Below are 22,594 nucleotides of genomic sequence, written 5' to 3'. Positions count from 1 at the left end.
CTGGAAGATGAGGTCCCCGACTTCAACATGGAAGAAGCGGACCCTAGTGAGACTCTCGATCTGCCAATCTTGGAACCACCACCTCGACCTCCGCTTGAGCTAAAACCTCTACCTCCGGGCCTACGCTATGCCTTCCTACACAATGACAGAGAAGCACCTGTCATAATCAGTGACAAGCTCTCTGAAGATGAGACTCAACATCTTCTCACCGTGTTGGAAAAGCATCGTTCTGTTCTTGGCTACTCACTTCAAGATCTTAGGGGAATTAATCCCGCGCTTTGCACTCATCGTATCCCTATTGACCCCGAGAATACTCCCTCCAGGGAACCTCAACGACGGCTCAATAATGCAATGCGACAGGTTGTAAAGAAAGAGGTCTTAAAACTCCTGCATGCCGGGATTATCTATCCTGTGCCATACAGCGAGTGGGTTAGCCCAGTCCAAGTAGTGCTAAAGAAGGGAGGAATGACGGTCGTTGCAAATGCTCAAAACGAACTTATTCCGCAACTAACCGTAACCGGATGGAGAATGTGCATCGATTACAGGAAACTTAACAAGGCTACTAAAAAGGATCATTTTCCGCTACCCTTTATTGATGAAATGTTGGAACGGCTGGCAAATCATTCCTTTTTCTGTTTCCTTGATGGGTATTCCGGGTATCATCAAATTCCAATCCAACCGGAGGACCAAAGTAAGACTACGTTCACATGCCCGTACGGCACCTATGCATACCGTAGGATGTCTTTCGGACTGTGCAACGCTCCTGCATCTTTCCAAAGATATATGTTGTCTATTTTCTCGGACATGATCGAAGACATCATGGAAGTCTTCATGGATGACTTCTCGGTCTATGGAAAGACTTTCGGTCAATGTCTACAAAATTTAGACAAAGTCTTACAACGATGTCAAGAAAAGGACCTGGTGCTTAATTGGGAAAAATGACATTTCATGGTCCGTGAAGGGATAGTTCTTGAGCATCGAGTGTCCGAACGAGGAATCAAAGTTGATCGTGCTAAAATTGACGTTATAGATCAGCTTTCTCCTCCTGTGAACATCAAAGGAATCCGCGGCATCTTGGGACACGCTGGCTAAAAAAATTATAGAAGGTTCATCAAAGACTTTTCTACAATCGCTCGACCTCTGACCAATCTGTTGGCCAAGGATGCGCCCTTTGAGTTTGATGGCGCGTGCCTAAAATCTTTTGAAATTCTCAAAAAGGCACTTGTCTCTGCTCCAATCATTCAACCTCCTGGTTAGACTCTGCCCTTCGAGATCATGTGTGATGCAAGCGATTTCGCTGTTGGTGCGGTCTTGGGCCAAACCAAGGACAAAAAGCATCATGCAATCCGTTACGCTAGCAAAACTCTAACCGGAGCTCAGTTGAATTATGCGACTACCGAAAAAGAGCTGCTACGGTTGTTTTTGATATCGATAAGTTTAGGTCTTACTTAGTGGGAGCCAAGGTGATAATTTATACTGATCATGCTGCTTTGAAATACCTGCTCACTAAGAAAGATGCTAAACAGCGTCTCTTAAGATGGATTTTGCTACTCCAAGAATTTGACTTAGAAATTAAAGATAAAAAGGGAGTAGAAAATTCCGTAGCAGATCACTTGTCTAGGCTGCAGATCACTGACATGCAGGAACAGCCGATAAATGATTTCTTAAGAGACGACATGCTGATGACGGTTCGTGACTCCAACCCGTGGTATGCCAACATAGTAAACTACATGGTATCCAAATACATACCACCAGGGGAAAATCAACGAAAACTGAAGTATGAAAATCGCCGTCATATATGGGATGAGCCATACCTATATCGGGTCTGCTCCGATGGCTTACTACGAAGATGTGTGCCAACTAATAAAGGACTTAGGATCATAGAGCGATGCCTTGCCTCACCCTATGGTAGCCATTATGGTGCATTCCGCACCCAGGCCAAGATTTGGCAAAGTGGTTTCTTCTGGCCCACAATGTACGAAGACTCAACAGAATTCGTCAGAAGATGCACAAGCTGCCAGAGGCAAGGAGGAATCACTGCTCGTGATGCAATGCCCCTCACATACAATTTGCAAGGTGAGATATTCGATGTTTGGGGTATAGACTTTATGGGACCTTTTCCTAAGTCTCGCAACTGCGAGTACATTCTGGTGGCAGTCGACTATGTCTCCAAGTAGGTTGAGGCTATGCCGTGCAGCGCCGCTGATGCGAGGCATGCCAGGAAGATGTTCACAGAAATCATCTTCCCAAGATTTGGTACCCCCAGAATGGTCATAAGTGACGGAGGTTCTCACTTCATTGACAAAACCTTCCGAGACCTCCTACGAGAGATGAGAGCCAAACACAATGTGGCCACTCCTTACCATCCACAGACCAGTGGTCAAGCAGAAACATCAAACAAACAGATCAAGAATATTCTGCAGAATATGGTCAACAAAATGGGAACAGGATGGAAGGATAGATTGTCGGACGCACTGTGGGCATACCGGACAGCGTACAAGACACCCATTGGAATGTCCCCATATCAGATAGTTTACGAGACAGCGTACAAGACACCCATTGGAATGTCCCCATATCAGATAGTTTACGGGAAGTCATGTCGACTACCCGTAGAACTTGAGCACAGAGCATATTGGGCCATCAGGAACTGGAATATGGACTTTGAAGGAGCAGGAGAATGGAGAAAAATGCAAATTGCTGAACTTGAAGAATGGAGAGAGAAGGCTTACCACAACGCGAAGATATACAAAGAAAGGACGAAGCGCTGGCATGAAAAAAGAATCAAAATCAAGAAATTCAAGCCAGGAGACAAAGTGCTAATGTTCAACTCCAGGGTTAAGCTTTTTGGCCACGGAAAACTGCGCAGCAAATGGGAAGGACCGTTCGACGTCATCGACACCTCTTCGCACGGGGCAATCACACTCCGCGACGACTCAGGTAACATATTTAAGGTAAACGGTCAACGCTTAAAGATTTTCCTTGAGCCAAATGAAACTTTAGATGAAGAAGTGGATATTATTGAATTAATCGATTATGAACCATGATGATCTCATCTATTGCATGTTTAAAACCCTGTATAGTTGTCATTTATATGCTTAGTTTAGGTTTTAGTGGGCCTAGGAAAAAAATGGAGGCCAGCCGGACCCACCAGGGTTCGGCCGAACCAGGGCGGCGCCCGATCACCCCCATTTTTGAACTTCAGTCTCCCCCACTCGTTCCTAGTTTGTTTAGATGCGCTTTTGGAGGTAGAACGTTCGGATCTTACCAGAACACTTCTCCTTCCTCCTTCTCTCCACCTTTGCACATTCTTCTCTCCAATTCAATTCAATTCCTTGATTCTCTACCCACAACTCACCAATGGCTGGCAAGTCCTTGATCCCATACATTGGCTCCTCCTCCAATTCCACCTACAATCTCGACGGAGAGTCAACACCGGCGAATCAATTGATCCCGGTGGAACACTACACCATGGAAGGGGTGAACGCACTGTGGGCGCAGCCCCTTGCGACATTGCCGGGCTCCCCAGCAAGTTTGGAGCCCGTCGGCGAGCTCCCTTCTCGGCCCCGTTCGCCCCCCCCCCCCCCCCCCCCCCCCCCCCCCCGCGTTCGGTAGCGCGATCCCTCTCCCCTCACCATGTCACAAAGACCAAAATCCGAAGGGATTCGCCTGTGCGACTGCCGACAACGGGAGAGCTCGGTATTTTAAAGGCACGTCGCCTTTTTCAAGATGACGGGAAGGCTACGCCGCCTCCCGCCGAGCGCTATGTGGGCACCCTATTCACCAAGGCAGGGGATGAGGTGCTCCATAAGTATGTCACACCCACCGCTACTCCATCCACTCCAAAGGAGGAGCGATTCCGCATACAGGGAGTGCGAACTCCTGGCGGTGGGAATGGCAAGGGGTTACTCCGGCCATTAACAGCATCGGAGAAGAAGGGGGCAGCGGAATCCCGTAGCCCTCCACCTATGAAGGTGAAGCGTCATTTGAAGCATGAGTCCTCATACTCCAAAACTGGGGGGCATGTGTTAACGACGAAATTTGGTAAATCATGCATCGAATTTGGAGTTAAGACCAAAGCAGATTTGGAAGGAAATTGGTAACAGAATCAGAGTATAAATTGGCTTCGGAACTGCATCGGCTATGGTGTGCATCGGCTGATATCAAATCGGACAAGTTAGCCGATGTAGCTGATTCCGACAAGGGGATGTTGGAACCATTGTCGGGTTTGTTTAAAGTGCTTCATGAGGATTGCCACGTGCGGATTGAATCCGAAGAAGGCAATTGTATCTATTAATTAGGAATAGTTTGTTAGTTTCCTTTTATCTTTAGGAAAGTATGTTTATAGTCCGATAAGGACTTTATGTTTTCCTTTTATCTTTAGGATAGTTTCTTTCTTGTCCAACAAGGACTTGTATTAACCCATGGGTATAAATATGTACACCCGGGGTCTATATAATGAATAAAAATCACAATCAATACAATTCGGCGCATCGCCACCTTTTACCTTTTCTACCTTTTTATTTATCATACGGCGGAATTTGGGCACCTGACGCTGGGCTGCATCGGTTCGGTTCGATCTCCGGCGAAGGGGTAAGTCCTACGTTCCGTCGGGCCCTGGTGAATCTGTCATCTACGTCGGCGTCGTTCAAGGCTGCATCGCTTTGACCTCTTGGATTGCTCTGGTTTGGATAACATATTTGCCTGGCTATTTATCATATGTCTATGTTAATCTAGTCCTAGCATCTCAATTTAGCTCTATCGGCTGTCTCTCGCTTTAGGGTTTCTGCCGATATCGGCTAAATTGTTTTACTAGATTAGATTAGCTTAGGCATCTACCACCCTGAAAATCAGTTAAGGGCTTGATTGTCTAGATATTGTGTTTCTTTTCATACTTAGTGCTGCGTCAGTTAAGTTTGATCTACTAAGTCGTGCTTAGAACCATAATCTCTAGCCTGCTTGTTAACTGCCAATAAGGGTTTCATCGGGGTTTCAGCCGATGAATTATCTGGACGTTGCATCGGCTTATAAGGATTGTATATATAAGTTGGATTTAGCCGATGACAACAAAGGTTTCATTGATTTATCTAATCCTGTGGATTTTATGACATCGGACCTCCAGCCGATGTATTGTTTACCCTTTGGATCAGTATTTGTTCTATTACATTATATTGTTAGCCGATTGGTTTCTACTGAATTATATTGATATTACATTATATTATCATCAGCCGATTGCCTTTATATCATTATCTACATATAGTCGATTGCTCAAAACCCTATCAACATTGGCTGGAATCGGCATCGGCTAATATCGGCTATCGGCTGGAATTACTCCATCGGCTTGTCAGCCGATCGGCTGTTTTATCTGCTGTTTGCATATCTTGTCAGTTGCAGGATCAAACTGACTGGCACGCCCGCATCTCACCAACTTTTGAACCTGCACTGGAACTAAGCAGATCTCCCAGGCTGGTGTGTTCGATTTTTTCGTCAACACATCTTCGCCGAGAGAGACTCCATCTCGCCTTTCGCCTCCGCCATGCGCCCGGTGAGGGTGGGATTCATCTTCTTCCTCGCCAGCCCGCTCGGAGATCGATGGCTCTGGACCAAAATTGTCACGAACTCGCGACCTACACCGGCGGCACGCCCAGTGAGATGCACTGGAAGCTTCCGAGATTCGGAAGGGAGCAGCAGAAAGGGGATTTCGGAGGTAGGAAAAGACAAGGTAGATGAGTGTTTGATTTTGATTTTACTTCTCAGATGTCCCACCTCAACAGTGGCTTCGCCTTATATAGGCATTACAACTCACTCAGCCCAGAATACCAGGCCCAACCCAAAGGAATAGTCTACCATACATCCCTCAAGATTACAAGTAATAGACTGTACGTGACAGTACGGCTCTCGCTCGTCCCGCGTGGGCCGACGCCTGGGCCTGCTCGGCCTCCCAACAGACCAGAACCAACACACATGCATGCCACGGCATGCATACATCATACATCATGTACAAACGCATGTACTGCTCGCCACAGTACACACACATATGTATGCTACAGTACCTCGCCGTACTGTAGCGCTATATACTCCAATCCAATTTCTTCCGATATCCTTTGCGAACACCGACGCTTGCACGCACACCTCGTGAAGCCCGTTGCGAAGATCTCTTCCACACAGTGTCCATCCACCGTGTGTTATCTCATATCCAACTTCGTCACCCGGTATCCTTGACCGTCTGGATCTCAACTCCTCCCTGAGTCTAGTCCTAATCCCCACCGTTAACCGAAGTTGACCTCCAAGAATCCTATCTCCAGTCACCTTTTCATATGGTATCCCGACCGCACTACCTCTGTTCCTCCCTGAACATAGTCCCGGTCCTCACCATTGACCAAGACTGACCTCAAGTCACCTGCACGCAATCAGACAAAACAACCGTTTCTGAGCACAGATATCACAACCTGACCCACATTAGTAACACGCTCTCACACTAACATCCACACATCTTTTCAAACCAATTCTTTGATTAAATCATTTGCATAGCCAATTGTTCATCATAAATATTAATTATGACAATGATTTCACACAGTTTTGTTAATTGTTGATTTGTCGTACTGCCTGGTTCAAATTGAGTTAATTTGCTAGCTAGTGAGATTCATATATGTTCGATTGTTCAAAAAACTTGAGGCTTGTTAAGCTTATCGATAGGAGGCGATCTTGTCGATGTAAATCTACACTAAAATTTTGTATTGTTATTTTCTTGAAAATCTTAATGTAAAGTTTTATTCTGAATCGGTTGGCCTTCTCTTCGGTCAACCCAGTCAAAAAGGCTTAAGCTCATGAAATAAGATCAGAATAATTGTTTGATTCTCTAATTTTCATGTTTTACCCATTTTAAAATGAACTTACGTTAATTTCCTAAATAAAGTGGGTTCTATATCCAATAAATATGGACGACTCTACGGGTCGGGCGCACGATCGATTTGGAGAAAAATCAGACGCAGACGTCAGCACGACGTCAGCGCCCGATTTACGTGCAAAACTACTTTAAACTGATTTTTCTCTTAAATTACTTATCCAAATCATGATCCGATTGCACCATTAAATTCGTTGCAATTAAATCTTCAAAACAATACCACACATGGATATATTCCGACGAAAAGTTTTTTTAGCTTATTATTGAACTATTTTTAAATGTTGCACGATGTTCCACTAGGTATATCGGAATTGTTTCACTAAGTAAATCGAAAATGTTTCACTCGTTTAAATCGGGTGTTGTTTCACTTTATATAAAACAATGTTTCAGTAAATAGCGAAAGAATGTTTCAGTTCACTGCAACATTTGATCCATACATAGTGAAACATTATAAGTACACTAGGTGAAACATTTTTCGGTGGATAAGAAATAAAACGAATTCCCTTAATAGGGGGTTTCTAAAATATGTGGGTTTTTTTATTGTAATGGAATATTTCAGTTCACTGTAACATTAGATCTATACATAGTGAAACATTGTGAGTACACTAGTGTCACGCCCCGAACTAGTCCCGACCGGAACTAGCCCGTGACGCTCCAAATTAACCTGTTAATCGATACCAGTCCCAGGAAACAGTGCTGGTATCACAGGGAGACAGAATATCACAGCAACAGAGGTCTCTTTATTATAGAGTAGGAGTACAGTCATGTTGGGCTGCGGACAGATCCCGAGCTCACAACTGCATTACAAAAGGAAAGCGGAAGCCAGGACTTGGACCAATCATCACAGGCGCGACTTGGGAACTAGGCCGAAACCCTAAAACTCATCGTAGCCGGCTTGCTCCTGGAAGAACTCCTCGTCAGCAGGATCCGCTTCATCTTCTTCAGCAACTGGGGGGGATTATTTATATAGAGCAAGGGTGAGTACGGGAGTACTCAGCAAGCCAGGGGAATTATGTGTTTAATGCAGGCTTCAAGGAAAGGCTGTTGTTTTCGTAATTGATTTTGTTTGAACTCTTTTTTAAAAAGTCTAAGTGAGTGCTTCTCAAACGACACGGATGAGACAGTGCGTCTCGTCCGGTCGGAGTATGTGCAATGTATCAGTCTTTAGATCTTGAAACAGGGTTGGCACCCGGCCAACAGCTTTTCAAACGGCCACCCGGGCCAACAACTTTTCTAACGGCCACCCGGGCCAACAATTTTTCAAACGGCCACCCGGGCCTAGCTGATCCCGTCAGCTGCTGATTTTTCAAACATCGAACCCATTTTCACAATAGCAATTTCACAAGCAGTAGTCAAACAAAACTACGCTAGGAATCACCTCACATCCGCCCATGACCGTGGACACGGCTGTTCGAACAGTTTGTTAACCTCTGCAGAGGGGGTACACTTTACCCACACGACATTACTAACCCGGATCACCCAGCCCGTGGGGATCAGCCACGTCGGGAGACCTCCAAGCTTTCATGACAAGGCATTTCGAAAGCCGATACAGGTTTACCATATGCCGACGAGAGGGGTCCCAGACCAACAACAGGTTAGGTCCCAGACCATACTGTGCCAGGAAGCCCAGGGGTCCTCCCCGACACCACCCCGGCGAATCCACATGTCTCTCGGCATCAAGGCTCCCCTGATAAGCTAGTTACTCAGCCAGGGGTGTCCCATTCCACCCATGTGGTCGTACTTGTCTTATGTTTGGATGAAATTCCAAGGAATCGGTCCTTAAGTGCGAGAGCGGGAAACCGTACGCCCGGTACGTTCCCCGGTCCGCGGTTTTGGAAATTCATTTAGTTCGCAAGCACCGACCCAGGTGTCGGGTTTTCCAAGTCTTTTGTAAAACTCCAGTTTTACCCAAGTTGTTACTCAGATTTTAAGTTTGAAGGCGACCGTCGATACTCGCACAGAGTGCACGAATATCGAGGTGCAACTAGGTGGTTACAAGGGGACATAGTATGGCAATTAACAATGGAAGGATCAAATGCAACAAGTTAGGTAAGTCCGCCAATCTGTCTTGCAGATGGGACAAAAGATTTAGTGCGATCCTATCAATGCATAATGTTTTGCAAGCAATATAATTAAATTTCAATTATAGGCTCAAGATGTTCAAAGGTGGCTTGCCTTGCTCGAGATCTGGAGCTTGATCCTCGAAATCCTCGCACTGCGGGTCTTCGGGCTCCGAAACTACACGCGAAACGGGACAACTCAACAAACAGCGAAAATAAAGCCCTATTAATGACCTCTAAGCGTGCCACTAGATAGATCTCGAGATTTGGGAAATTTTGGAAGTTGAACGGAGTCAAACGGATTTACGGTTGGGAAGATATTGAATTTCTAAGATTATTGAATTTTTGATCTAAAGGAAAAGGATTTAATTAAATCCTTTTTGGAAAAGAAAAAGAAAAGAAGGGAGGGAGGAAATATAGACTTTTCTCGGACGGCTAGGGCACGGCCCAAGAGAAATGGAGCGGTCCGGCCGAGCTAAATGGGCCGGCCGGCCCAAGGCGGCCCAAACTCGCGCGCGCGCGAGAGGGAGGAGAGAGAGAGCCGGTGGACCGGGCTCACCACGCGCGGTCCCGGGTGGGACCCGCTTGTCAGCGGCTCGGCTCACCGTGCGGAGGGAGCATGCGACGCACGCGCGCGGGCGGGGACGGGACGCGGTGCATGCGCGTGGTCCGCGGTGGACGCAGGTGCGGCGGGCCCACGCGCAGCCTCACGGCTCGCGGTGGATCGCGCGCACGCGGAGGGAGCGGCTGGCCGGGTCGGCTGATCCGGTCGCGGCCGAGGTGGCGCCGACGTGGCGCCTACGTGGCAGCCACGCGGGCTGGCGGGAGGTAGACGACGACGCCGGCCGGAACGGACGGCGGACGACAGCGGCGAGCGGCGGAGCGACTCACGGTGATACGGGCAAAAGCGAGCACACTGGGCGGTTGCACGGGACGAGGGGAGACGAGCCAACGGCTCGGATTTGCCGGGGGTTGCTCGACGGCGGCGGATTGCGGCGGCGGCAACCGGCGGCGGGAGAAGGGGAAAACGGCGACGAAGCTACGAGGGGTCGATTCCCGGCGGTGAGAGCATCTACGCGGCCACGGGAACTCGACGCTATCGTCGGATTGGGCGGAACTACGCCGAGCGAGGCCGGCGACGAGCGGGTGCTACGGAGCTCGGGCGGCGACGGCGGCGAGCACACGGCGAGCGACGGCAACGGTCAGGGCGGCGCCGGCTAACTACGGGGAGTCTACTCAAGCTACTACCGAAAGCTAGGGGGAGGAGATGGAGCGAGGAGGGAAAACGGAGGGAGGCACTACCGTGCGGGACGGGGCGCAGAGACGAGAGGCCGACGGCGCGGGAGTGATCTCTCCAGCCTCGGGCCGAGGAAGAGGGAAAAGAGGGCGCGCCCGGAGTCCCCTTCCGCGTCCACGAACGCACCGGCTCTCCCGGCGCTTGGCGATGGACGGCGGAGGCGAGGCAGAGCACGGGAGCGGCGGCAATGGCGCGGAGGCGAATGGGAGAGGAGGGGAAAGGGGAGGCTGGGGTTTATAGGGGGCGGCAATGTCGGTTTGGGAACCGACTTGCGCGGTCAAGGGCGCGAGCTGGCGCTCCGGCTAGCGGCCAAAACGGCGACAGGAGGATGACGCCGGCGAGAGGGGAAAAAGGGGAGAAAAAAGAGGAAAAGGAGGGAGAGAAAGGGGGGCTCGCCCCTTTGCTGATTCGGGAAAAGGAGGAGGGGGCGGGGCGACGCGGCAGAGGGAAGGGAGAGCTCGGCCTCCGCCTCTTGGCGGCTTGCGCGCGGAGTGGCGGGGCCGGGGGATGACGACGGCGATGACGGTGAGATGGTTTGGAGCGGCGCGACGACACGGGCGACAGGCGCGGCAGGCGCTGACGACGGCGGCGACTGGGCGGTCGGCCACTCGGCGCGCGCGCGCGGGAAACAACGGGCGGCGTCCGCGCGGGCGCGCGCACGCTAACACGGCGCGCGGGAAGCGGCTTTGCGAGCGGGGAGCTCGCGCGAGGGGAGGGGCGCTCGGCGCGGGCGACTCCCGCGCACGCGCGCGCGGCGCGCGGGCGGGACGGAGGGGAAGCGGGGAGAGAGGCGCTCGGGGCGGCTCTCGAACGCGCGAGCAGCGAGCGGGGGGGGGGAACGCGCCGGGGAAAGCGAGAGAGGGAGAGAGAGAGAGGGAGAGAGAGAGGGAGAGAGGGGGGGCCGGGGGAGAGATGGGCCGAGCTGGATTCGGCCCATCGAACCCGGGGGAGGCAAACTAGACTTTTGCGGAGGAATTCGATTTGGAAGGAATTGGATTCGGAATTGAACTCGACGATAGATCGGGGATTGAGATCTTGAGATGGCACGAACACTAGACAACAAGCAAAGAAACAAATTTCGCAATTAGGGTTTTAAAGAGATAATTTTCCCGCTAGGCGCCACGACGGAACGGGCGCTACAACTAGGTGAAACATTTTTTGATGGAATAAAAAATAAATCAAATTCCCTTAATAGAGAGTTTCCAAAATATGTAGTTGATTTGTTGCAGGTGGGGGCAAGCACTGTGGTGGGGCCCAGCGGCATGCACCGCGGGCGGGGGGCGAAGGCGGAGAGCATCCGATTTTTGCTCCCTCCACCCGGTCGACCGGATTCTATCATTATCGAATAAATATAAAGGCATATAATATGAAAAATACCTATACGGGTACTCCCACATACATATTGCATAAAATGGCTTAAAAGTTGTATATAATTGCTTTTTATATGTGATAATTATCTATGTAAAATTCAACCAAACTTGACCATTCTTATAAGGTGAACGCGGGTTTAAATTTTAGATCCCAAGTTTTATTCATACCTAAAGGATATGATGTCTAATGGGTATGTGTATAGTGGATAAAGATGGTATCCCATATCCAAATCTCAAATGGACAATTTCATATTTACATTTATCCTCCGTAAATGGTGCGGATATAGATAAAGATGGGTAATGCATGCCTAGTAGAGTAGGCCTGTATAGGACCGTTCCAGCCCCTCCATTTCAAAATTTGTCCAAATACATATCCGATCCGGTAGTAGTTGTATTTTACGACGGATATATTCGGGATACCAAACTTTACATTACCTAAAATATGTAATGCTTGTCTTGTTACGAAAAACCACTTTTGGAATTAATTGGACGTGCACATGTATACATAGCATTCTGACCATATTGGTGAACATATTGTCCTTGTTTATGTAGTACTCCCTCCTTGAGCACCGCTACACCGTCACTTCTGGCTCCTGGAGCGCCGCCATCGCCGCCGGCGATTGCACGAACCCAGCTAGCCACCTCTAATGATAGAATTTCTCCGTGGATGCCGTCTCCAGACATGGCAGCCTCAGGATTTGAAAAATAAGTTTTGTATTACCAACACGAAAAATACAATTTTACGCCCTCCCACCTCCCACCCTTTTTCACCAGTACAATCTCACGGTTCCAGCCGTTCGGTACTGCCCACTCAACGTCCTAGAATTGGTACCAGGATACACATGCTTGACGGTAAAAATTTATTGGGATTTTATCATCCTTAAGAATTTTCTGTTATAAAATTTGGTACATTAAAATATAAAGTATCTCAAGATATCAAAAATTTTAGTGTAAAATTGAGGTACTTTCCTAAGGAGGCAACGACTACAAAATTCCTCATATATGTATGCTAGCTAGCCAGTACTTTTTTTTTTTTGAAAGCAAGCTAGCCAGTACTTCGTGCAGGTAAAAAACCGGCCGGTGCAGCTGCCGCCGTCGATCGACAGACGAAGCTCCGGCGCCGGCGAGCACGCCGTCGTACGTCGCATCCTGAAAGCCCCCGCCGGTTATCAATTCTGCTGATATATATGGTGGACGTTACTTGTGCGTTGCACCGGCGACCGCTACTACGTATATATACTACGTCCGGGCCGGCGATCGATCAGCTTCCGCCACCAACGGCTCGACCGCCGCCGCCGCCGCGGTCTCCTTTTCACGACGAACCCCGGCATAATATTGTTGGTGGCGCAATGGGCAGCGAGTGGTGATGTCCTCGTTGGCCGGCATCAGCAGCCGCGGCAGGGAGAACGACGACGGGTCGACCTCCGACTCCGACGTGGTGGCACTTGTGCTCTCCGTGGTTACCGGCGGCCGCCTCTTGCGCTTGTCACTGTCACGCCGCCGTGGTTCCCCGCAGCAGCAGCAGCAGCAGAAGAGGCGGCTGAAGAAGGACGCCACGGCGTCGCAGAGCGAGCTGCAGCACTCGTCGATGCTGCAGTCGCAGTCGCAGCAGCAGCAGCAACAGTCGCAGTCACCGCAGTCGCAGCAGTCGCAGTCGCAGTCGCCGCAGTCGATGCTGATGTCGTCGGACATGTCGGCTATGGGCGGCGGCGGCCGGCGGCGAGAGCAGCTCGATCGCAGTAGCGATGGATGGATGCAGATCGATGAGCAGGTGAAGAGCAAATCAATTGATATATGAATCAGCAGGAGGCAGCGATCGATCACATATATAGCACCGTATGTATACAAGAACCGAGTCGGGGTCGGATTTGGACGACCGATTATGATGGACCAACCCACCATGAACAATGTGTATGCATGCATGGAAGCAAGCCAATTATTTATAACTTCCATATATATACTCTGGAGGTAGAGAAAAGGAAAGGAGCAGTGCTTCTATGGAAATTGCAAGCTATACTCCAGCTTGCAAACATATATGGAATCATGGATTTCCTTATTATTTCCTCATCGATTAAGGTGCATATATGGAATCGTGGATTTGAGATGGCGGTCAAATGGATCAATTTTTCTTTTAAAAATTACTAGCTACTCCCTCCGTCCCAAAATATAAGTATTTATATCCAGATTCATAGTCAAAAGTTATTACATTTTGGGATAATACTTAATTAATCACGCTATAATTAACTGTTTCGTTTTCCGTGCCGAGGGAATGGTAAAGCAAAGCCAACCCCGGTTAGAGCAAGTTTAATAGTATAGCCCACTACTAGCTCCAATTCATCTATAATCAATGTAATAGTCAATTCATACAATAGTTGCTTACTATACTATTAATATATGGTCTCACCTGCCATACACATATTGTATCTTGAAATCCGTGCTACAGCTAGCTACAGATATGTAGTCCGTCATTCTTTTCTATCATCTTTTATCTTATTAAAATATATTTATAGCTAGTTATTCCGCTATTGTACCTGCTCTTACCTCTCCCTAAAACCCTCCCCTCTCCATCTCTCCTCTGCTTCGTCTCTCCTCTCCTCTCCGCCGCTGCATCCCCTCCAAAAATAAAAAATGGCGGCGATTCCCCGGGAGGCATGGGAGGGCTGCAGCGTCCTCCTCGACATCAACGACGGCGACCGCCTCGCCTTCTTCCGCCTCACCCCCGCCGCGTCCGCACCTCCCTTCCTCCTCGACCTCGCGTCTCCTCCCTTCCCCCCCAAAAACCCTAGACCTGATTTCCCTCTCTTCCGGTCGTGCAGGACGGTCAAGGTGGGGAACAGGACCTGCTCGCTGCAGCCGCTCGTCGGTCGCCCCTTCGGCTCCCTCTTCAGCGTCGGCCCCTCCGGCCTCGTCCCCTGCGCCGACGCCCCATCTTCTCGCGGTATGCAATGCCCGATGGGGGTGATTTCCTTTTTGTACTGCTTGTTTGCTCCTGCATTCGCTGTGGGCTAGACCCGCACAGTACTGAACGAGTGCTCAGAACTGAACTAATTGCTAGTAGTAGTGAATACTTGAAGCAGGGGATTGTCATTTGACTTGATGTCGTATTGTTCACTAGTTTAGTTTAGTTATTTCTTTGTCTGCAATCAGCCGAACTTGTATCGGTTTATAGCTTATACAGGAGTTAGATTTGGTGAAACGTTATGTAAATTGTGAGTTCATCTGTAGTTTGCACTCTTCTTCAGTTCTTTTCCTTCCTTTTCTTTTCTTTTTTACATCACCTTTCATCCAGCTTCACCCTATATAGGATGGTGACTTCTTAATTAGGCTCTAGTTGTTTCAGAATTTCAGGGCTGGTGTGCATATGTTGGACTGTGATGTGTCAATTGTCATTGCTTATAGTCTGCTAAGATTTTGATTTAATGATGGGTTCTAGTTACCAAATGTACAAATGTGGACCTTAACACATGCACTGTAGTTACCAAGGCATGATTTCACATTGTTCAGTTCTCTCTTTTGGCAGGCAGCACATAGAATTTGTTGGGTTGTTTCACAAGGAATTTCATAGCTCCCATGGAAAAAAAATAACATATACATTTGCAAGGTGACATCCATGTGCAGTTGTATCTAATAAAGCCACCGTTTCCATAACGCAAGCAATATCTGGAAAATAGTATAATCGAAGAATTTAAATTTATTATGTTAAACCATTTTCTAAGAAAACTAAAGTATGAGTTAAAACATGCCTTGTTTCATCAGGACACATTCCCTCTCATCAGGACACCAATTTGTTTCAAAATTGTAATCAAGTTCTATTCCCTTCCACACGTTCCCTCTCTTCTTACTTCCACTGTTCCACATTTAGGACGAATGGTGGTGGTGGTGCAATTGAGAAAAAGTACTCTCAAAGTCAATTAGCTTATCCTTTTTAAAAAAATGTCCTGCTACAAATATTGTTCTAGTTGAGTTATCTTACACATGGTTTTTGATCAGTTCGTGTACTCATCGATATAGTTCATAGTTTGTACTATTTCTTGTTTGTAACAATGGTTCCCATTTACACATAGATGATACAACGCAAGATGCTGCTGATGGTCCCTCGCAGGATGAAACTAGGGACAATAGATCTCTTGTCGATAATAATACAGCACAGAATTTATCTAGCGATGACATAGAGGCAATGAAGAGGTGAGGGTTCAGTTATCTTTGAGTAAGCTATGCTTGATTGTTTTGTGTAAATGATTCCAAATCATGATTTATGTACTGTTTGATTGTCCAAAACAGAGATGGTGTAAGTGGTGATGAGATTGTAGAAGCTTTGATAGCAAATAGCTCCACATTTGGGAAGAAGACCCTTTTTTCCCAAGTTAGTATAATTTGTTGTCTAGTTGCTTCATTACTTTTTTTCTAAGAACACTGGGGATTGAATTGGTTCAATAATTCTGATTACAGGAGAAATACAAACTAAAGAAACAGAAGAAATATGCACCCAAAGTGCTTTTACGGCGCCCCTCTACCCGAAGGTAATCCTTCTATCGTTTCCTTGTAGTTGGGAATATGCTATATCATTCTAGAAATGAATATTATCTATTCACATTTTATCATTTAGAGAATCATCTTTTACCCTCTTAATTTAACTGCAAGGTTGCATATCCACTTTAAGCCCCATTTGGAACACAGGAATTTCACAACATCTTTTTGCAGAAATTTCAATTGGAAACAGTTTGAATAGCAGGAACAGAAAATTGTCCGGGTTCGAAATAAGTCCCTATGCTGAATATGTGATTGAAGTTTGTGAAACAGCTTTTTAAAATTATCGTGTCAATGGAAGATTGCTTCAGATTAGGAGTATAGCACAACCAGGAAAACAATCTTTGTTTTTATTATAAATTTTCCACTTGATTGAATGAAATATGCTCTGCTCCCATTATGTTTAGTACTCCCTCCGTATTTTAATGTATGATGTCATTGACTTTTTGAACAATGTTTGACCATTCGTTTTATTCAAATTTTTTGTGTAAATATGAAAATATTTATACCATCTTAAATAACATTTAATGATGAATCAAGTCACAATAAAATAAATAATAACTACATAAATTTTTTGAATAAGACGAATGGTCAAACGTTGGATAAAAAGTCAACTGCGTCATACATTAAAATATGGAGGTAGTAATTAGTACTTTTGTTGTTTGAATGTCACTGTAGCCTCTAAAATACAAAACAAGGTGCTAATCAGTTCTTCTCTTTATGACCTATTTACTCCTCTTTAATGTAGCTCCAACAGGAAGCACCAAGTCCACCCACAAATTCAATTTTTGTTCCTAATGCCAGTAAGAATAAAGCACATCGAAGGGAAAAAAGACTACCTAAGAAAGCCTAAAAAACATCTGTTGAGAACAAGACCAAGTTTTTTTAACATCATCTTAAAGATAATGGGAGTATGATGCTTGTTGGCTTTTTGATATTTTTTTCTCCTCATTACCAATGCAAAATATAATATCAAATGAAGTGTTTTTTCAAGAAAGTTGCCCTGAATGCCTGATCTTGAACTAACTCCTTACATCTGATCTGTGAAATGCGTTGCACATTACAATTTGATTGCCAGATGCTTATCTAGAAGGTGCGCATATTTATCTGACCCTTTCTTTTTTCCTTTCAATGCTGCAGCATTTGTGAGACATATTTCAAGAAAAGCCCAGCTCGAACAGGGTAAATATTTTGCTAGTTCATTTGCAATCCCTTATTGGCATTGCCATTATACTCCATTTCAGTATTACTTTTGGCTCATATGCATATACCTTGCTTTTCTAAAACAAGCAAATTACACATAGCACAACCCTTAGTTACTATATTCTTTCCTTTCTAGGTTTATGCGAGTTGATGCACTGTCCCTCTTGTTGTCTATGGCAAATGTTGGTCCATATTCGGATGTCCTTGTGGTTGATATGGTTGGAGGTTTAGTAGTTGGAGCTGTAGCTGAACGCTTAGGAGGTAACATATTCCTACTTTTTTTATTTTACTGATACCAGTAGATTAAATTACATGTACATTAACAAATTTAATATAATTCAACCGTACGCATGTATATGCCTCATGTAATAGCTTTTGCTGAAAATGCATTACTCTTTACCTGCTTGTTTTTGAGAATGCTAGATTGCTAGTTCTACTCACCATAACTTCAGTCAGTGGACGTAGAAATGTCATTTATTTTAGTTGGTGTATTCAATAACAAGTGATATGCATGTAGTTATCTATTCCTTAAGTCACACTGCCTGTTGCTACAAGCGCTCAATGTATATTCACTATGTACAGAAGCTACAGGCACCCATGAACTTGAAACGTGCTCATATATATTCATATACGAATTAGAACTGATTTTCAGGTTTTTCTAAGCATCTCTATTATAATGCATCTATTTGTTAGTTGCCACTATCACAGTGCCTGCTATTGTGAGGGATGTTGTATAAATATTTTAGAAGATCTTAAATTAAAATGCCAAATTTTTGAATAAAAAGATTGAAATTGTATACACAGGATTGTATGAGATCAATCAGACACCTATATACACGTATGCAGATAATTCAATTTTATTTATAAATCTTTCAAAGCACACCTGTACATGTATTCAGCTGCAAAATGTCTTCTGGAGTGGGGATGGCTGTACTCTCGTAGAGTACTATGACCCCCAAAGCTGCTTTTATGAGTAAAGATTATTTTTAGTGATTTTCTCTGTATTACAGGTACTGGGTATGTTTGCAGCACATATCTTGGATCTGCTGCTAGCTCCATAGACATTATAAGGATGTATAATTTGAGCAGTGACATGACTACCAGGTAATTTCTTTATTTAGCATTATGTGGATTTTCTGATGATAAAAGAAGTTTTAATTAGAGGGCTCCTGAAATAAATATGTGCTAATTTTACATCTATACTGGATTATGTTAAGGAAATAGTAAAAAGTGCAAAATGGTTATATATTTTTCTAGCTATGCAGTTCTTACACAACTATTGCTTATTGAATCGTGGTTGCATTTCTCAGATATAATACAATACACTGTCTTTCACTTCTTGTATCATGAAATAATCTTTGTTCTTGAGCAATTAGGGCGAACTATAATATTACTTATATGTTCATCTAATTTTATACCATGATTAGTGCCATGTAGAACTATTATATTCTCATTTGAACTTATAGAGGTCCATGTGAAGCCTTTGAAGTTATTACTAAAGTAGGAAACACCCATTATGTTGTTGAAGTGGTGCTTAAGAGTTGGGCTATAGCAGGTAATATTTTGATAAGCTTACCTTTCAGGATTGTTCAGGCACCACTAAGTGACCTCTGCTCCTTGCAAAACTCTGTCGATGTGTCTTCTGGTCTTAATGATAGCATTCAGGGTGAGGCACAAGAGCCCACTGCAGTACCAGTGGAGAATACTCAGCCATCTGTACCACAACCAACTGACACAGCAGTACCAGATGAGAAAACACAGTCACCTAAAGAACAATCTATTGATATAGATATCCCTGAGCCCTTATTGGATGAGCACATTAATCAGGATGGCAATTCTTCTTTAGGTAAGCAACTGATAGCACTAACATGAAAAAAGTATACATTTGTGACTTATTTGATGCTGTGTTGGTCTGTAGATAGTAAAGGAGATGAGGATGGAAGTTCAATAGGTCCCAAATCACTCAAGGCAGGAAAGGCACCATCACCAGAGAGGATGAAATATTGGAGTGAACATGGATTTAGCAGGTAACACTGTAAATTATTGTTGAAGAAAACTGCACTAATAGCTACATATTCTCATTGATAAACTGATTTCATGTTGATGCAGTTTGATTGTTGCTGCTCCGGGGCATGATGTTGAAAGTTTTGTTGCTGATCTGCTTCCCCTCTTGTCTTATTCAGCTCCATTTGCTATCTATCACCAATACCTTCAGGTAAATCTTTCTTAGCTTCAATTTTTTTTAATCATGATTTCTGCTTCCTATGTAAAATATGTGTGTGTTTTTCTATTGCCTTCATGCAGCCTCTCGCAACATGCATGCACAGCTTGCAAGTATCAAAAATGGCTCTCGGATTACAAATTTCTGAACCCTGGCTTCGTGAATACCAGGTCAGTGCTCTGCTCAGTACATTAGCAATGAGGAAGTTAGACCTGAAATTGTTGTTCCTGAGTTATGGCATGGTTTTTCTTACCAATGTGCACATAACCAAAGACTATTTCACAAGTTATGTTTAGCTGGCAGCTAAATTGCAAAGAGTAAATTGAATATTTGAAAGTACATATGGAATTGTCAAGGCTATTCTAATAGGGCTGGTTACAATGCAAATTCCTTTTGTCATTCTACTATGCATGATATGCCCACTAACTTTGCTTATAACAATAGCATCAACATATTTAGAAACAGATTTTATTTACTATTATATGAGACACAAGAAAGATAAGGTTATTGCTTTGACATGATGACATCCAACAAATCTTTTATCGCTTTTCCGGTTTTCGCAGAATTTTTATTTTACTGCTGTCCACAACTTCTAAGAAATAGCTGTTGGAACTTATTACGGTATTCCCTTTCCTTGTTACAGGTCCTTCCATCACGAACTCATCCACACATGCAAATGAATGCATTTGGTGGTTATATTTTGAGTGGCATTAGGATACACAATGGCGATGCATGTAATGGAAGCAAGTGAATGACCAAGCCCGTCAATGCGTGCTTCTATCCTTGGAATTAAAATATGGTCACCATTTTACACGGTAACCTGAAACAATAGACACAATTTTGTAGTCCAGAGAAGCCAACTTTTATGCTGAAGCGACTTATGTGATTAGTAGAAATTGGTGCGCATATAGAGAATAACTAGTGCGAGTTCTAGAAGAAAATGAAATGAGCATGTACACCAAATCCATGTAGCTTACATAACAATGTTGTGTTTGTTTATCAACCAAATTGAAACGCTTGTGGACTTTGAGATATTTGTTAAGGTGTGCTACTTACTATTTGTTAACTAACTGGTGTGCTTCAGAATCCTGTTCTATTAACTACTCAAATAAGGGGAAATGGAAAGTTATGGTATATCCCTAATGCCCTCGTTTTCCTTGTTTCTAATATTTATATTGATGAAGGCTTAGATTAGGTCATAATACTACATCATTTTTAAAATGTATGACATCGTTGACTTTTCTCATAACATTTGATCATTCATCTTATTAAAAAAACTTAGGATAAATATGTAAAACTATATGTCAACATCATATTTTATCTGATGATAATATGTGTCACAACAAAATGAATGATATTTTTCTCTAAAAAGAGAATGATATTTATATAAATTTCATATAATTTTTTTAAATAAAATGAATAGTCAAACTTTATAGGAAAAGTTAACGACTTTGTATATTTATTTGTTTGGCAACTTGCCTGGGACAGCATAAGTTTGGTTAGATCTACGTGAGTTACTAGAAAAAATTGCCAAATTGTTCCATTATTCTGGTTGCCCATGATTGAGATGCTACATTTCTTTCCCTTTTATTTTTGGCAAATTAAGTCCCCTAAAAATACTTTATTAAAAATTAGTACAAATATATAAAACTTTAAGTTAACAATATAGTTTCTTTAATGATAAAACAAGACACAACCAGATAAATAATATTTATATAAATTTTTAAATAAAATAAATAGTCAAAAATTATACGAAAAGTCAATGGCACGGTATATCGTAGGACGGAAGGCGTAGCGAGTTCTGTCTATAATTCGAACTGGGACAAATAAATTGTACAGTTAAGCAGGACAGGAGGTAGCGTTCGGCAGGCGGAGCCAACGCGGCCGGCAAAACCAACGCGGAGGCGAATCAGGTGGCTCACAACCTAGCTAGAAGAGCTCGACAGTATGAGACATTGTATTTGGGTCGATGAGCCCCCTAGTTTTATTTTAGACTCGTTGATGAACAATGTAACTATCTTGGATGAATAAAGTTTAGCCGGTTTGCTTCCAAAAAAAAAAAAAAACGGCAGCCGTCGTCTCATGCCGGATTTTTCACATTTTGGTCCTTTTAAAAAATTTATTTCGCAAATAGACTCCTAGAAAAACTTATCCCATAAATGATCCTTTTTGGGGCGCCAGAGTGGCTGGCGCCGTCGTCCAGCCTCTCTGGCGCCGTCCTCCTGTCACCGTGGCACAAGCGAATCGACGTGGCAGGAGGAGGGCGCCAGCATGGGTGGCGCCACCCCAAGGAGGAGGGCGCCAGCACCCCCACCCCTCACCTCCATTCCTGTTTCTCTATATGGAGTTGCAACTTTTTTATTTTTGTTTTATTTTTCGAATGTTTTTTCACACTTAGGATCACGATACAACCAACCACAAAAAAAAAAATTAAATTCGAATGTAATATACTTATATACCACTTAGTTAGAAGTCTGGAAATAGCATACCACTTAGCCTACTTTGCACTTTCATCAAAGTTAGACCATAACTCCTTTAGGAAAAATCCTTTGATCAGCATGTTAAACATAATGTACTCCACCACTATATGAAATTACTTAATCTGATTCAAAATATAACCACATGAAATGATAGCCATAAGTTAAACAGTACATAGAGATGCATTTTTTATTTTTATTTTATTTTTTTGATATTTTTTTCACACTTGGGAGAATACAGGAACTAACTATAGAAAAAATAAAATCAAACGGACAAAATATGTGACTTGTAGAATTTTCCAAAGCTCTACCGAAAAGTTATTCGGGTGCCATTTATTAAAATAGGCGTAACTTTCTCATACGGACTCGGAATCAGACAAATAATATATCCACGGACATCTATAGAAAAAGTTACATCCGATTCATCTCTGCTTTACTGGGTTCGGCGATATTAGAATCTCCAAATTCCGCTTGCAAGATTGTGTTTTCGAGGAGAGAAGTTTTTCGGTAGAGCTTTGGAAAATTCCATAGGTCACAT

The 22,594-nt window shown here is 44.4% G+C and overlaps 2 protein-coding genes across 2 annotated transcripts; both read left to right on the top strand.

Moving 5' to 3' along the window:
* Positions 1 to 2,186: 2,186 nt before the first annotated feature.
* LOC136356034 (uncharacterized) lies at positions 2,187 to 12,276 on the top strand. Its single transcript, XM_066309422.1, has 3 exons — positions 2,187 to 2,531; positions 2,580 to 2,951; positions 12,181 to 12,276. The coding sequence occupies exons 1-3, from the start codon at positions 2,187 to 2,189 to the stop codon at positions 12,274 to 12,276; spliced, it is 813 nt and encodes a 270-aa protein (XP_066165519.1).
* Positions 12,277 to 14,210: 1,934 nt separating this feature from the next.
* On the top strand, positions 14,211 to 20,645 carry LOC4334938 (uncharacterized). The gene is made up of 13 exons (XM_015778227.3): positions 14,211 to 14,354; positions 14,445 to 14,566; positions 15,693 to 15,813; positions 15,910 to 15,991; positions 16,078 to 16,148; positions 17,296 to 17,337; positions 17,495 to 17,619; positions 18,369 to 18,462; positions 18,942 to 19,204; positions 19,277 to 19,385; positions 19,468 to 19,573; positions 19,663 to 19,749; positions 20,223 to 20,645. The coding sequence occupies exons 1-13, from the start codon at positions 14,257 to 14,259 to the stop codon at positions 20,328 to 20,330; spliced, it is 1,428 nt and encodes a 475-aa protein (XP_015633713.1). The 5' UTR covers positions 14,211 to 14,256; the 3' UTR covers positions 20,331 to 20,645.
* The last annotated feature ends 1,949 nt before the right edge of the window (positions 20,646 to 22,594 follow it).

The sequence above is a fragment of the Oryza sativa genome, chromosome 4 (genome assembly GCF_034140825.1).
Source record: "Oryza sativa Japonica Group chromosome 4, ASM3414082v1".
In the NCBI taxonomy this organism is placed as follows: Eukaryota; Viridiplantae; Streptophyta; class Magnoliopsida; order Poales; family Poaceae; genus Oryza; species Oryza sativa.
This window is presented reverse-complemented; position numbering and strand designations above follow the sequence as displayed.

Excerpts from the sequence above, each read along its gene's own strand:
- LOC136356034 (XM_066309422.1), top strand. The coding sequence starts at position 2,187 with ATGCCGTGCAGCGCCGCTGATGCGAGGCATGCCAGGAAGATGTTCACA. Across the intron at positions 2,532-2,579 it reads GAATGTCCCCATATCAGATA|ATAGTTTACGGGAAGTCATG; the intron begins GTTTACGAGACA and ends TCCCCATATCAG. Across the intron at positions 2,952-12,180 it reads ACTCAGGTAACATATTTAAG|TACTCCCTCCTTGAGCACCG; the intron begins GTAAACGGTCAA and ends TTGTTTATGTAG.
- LOC4334938 (XM_015778227.3), top strand. The coding sequence starts at position 14,257 with ATGGCGGCGATTCCCCGGGAGGCATGGGAGGGCTGCAGCGTCCTCCTC. Across the intron at positions 19,386-19,467 it reads AGTGAACATGGATTTAGCAG|TTTGATTGTTGCTGCTCCGG; the intron begins GTAACACTGTAA and ends ATGTTGATGCAG. Across the intron at positions 19,574-19,662 it reads TCTATCACCAATACCTTCAG|CCTCTCGCAACATGCATGCA; the intron begins GTAAATCTTTCT and ends GCCTTCATGCAG.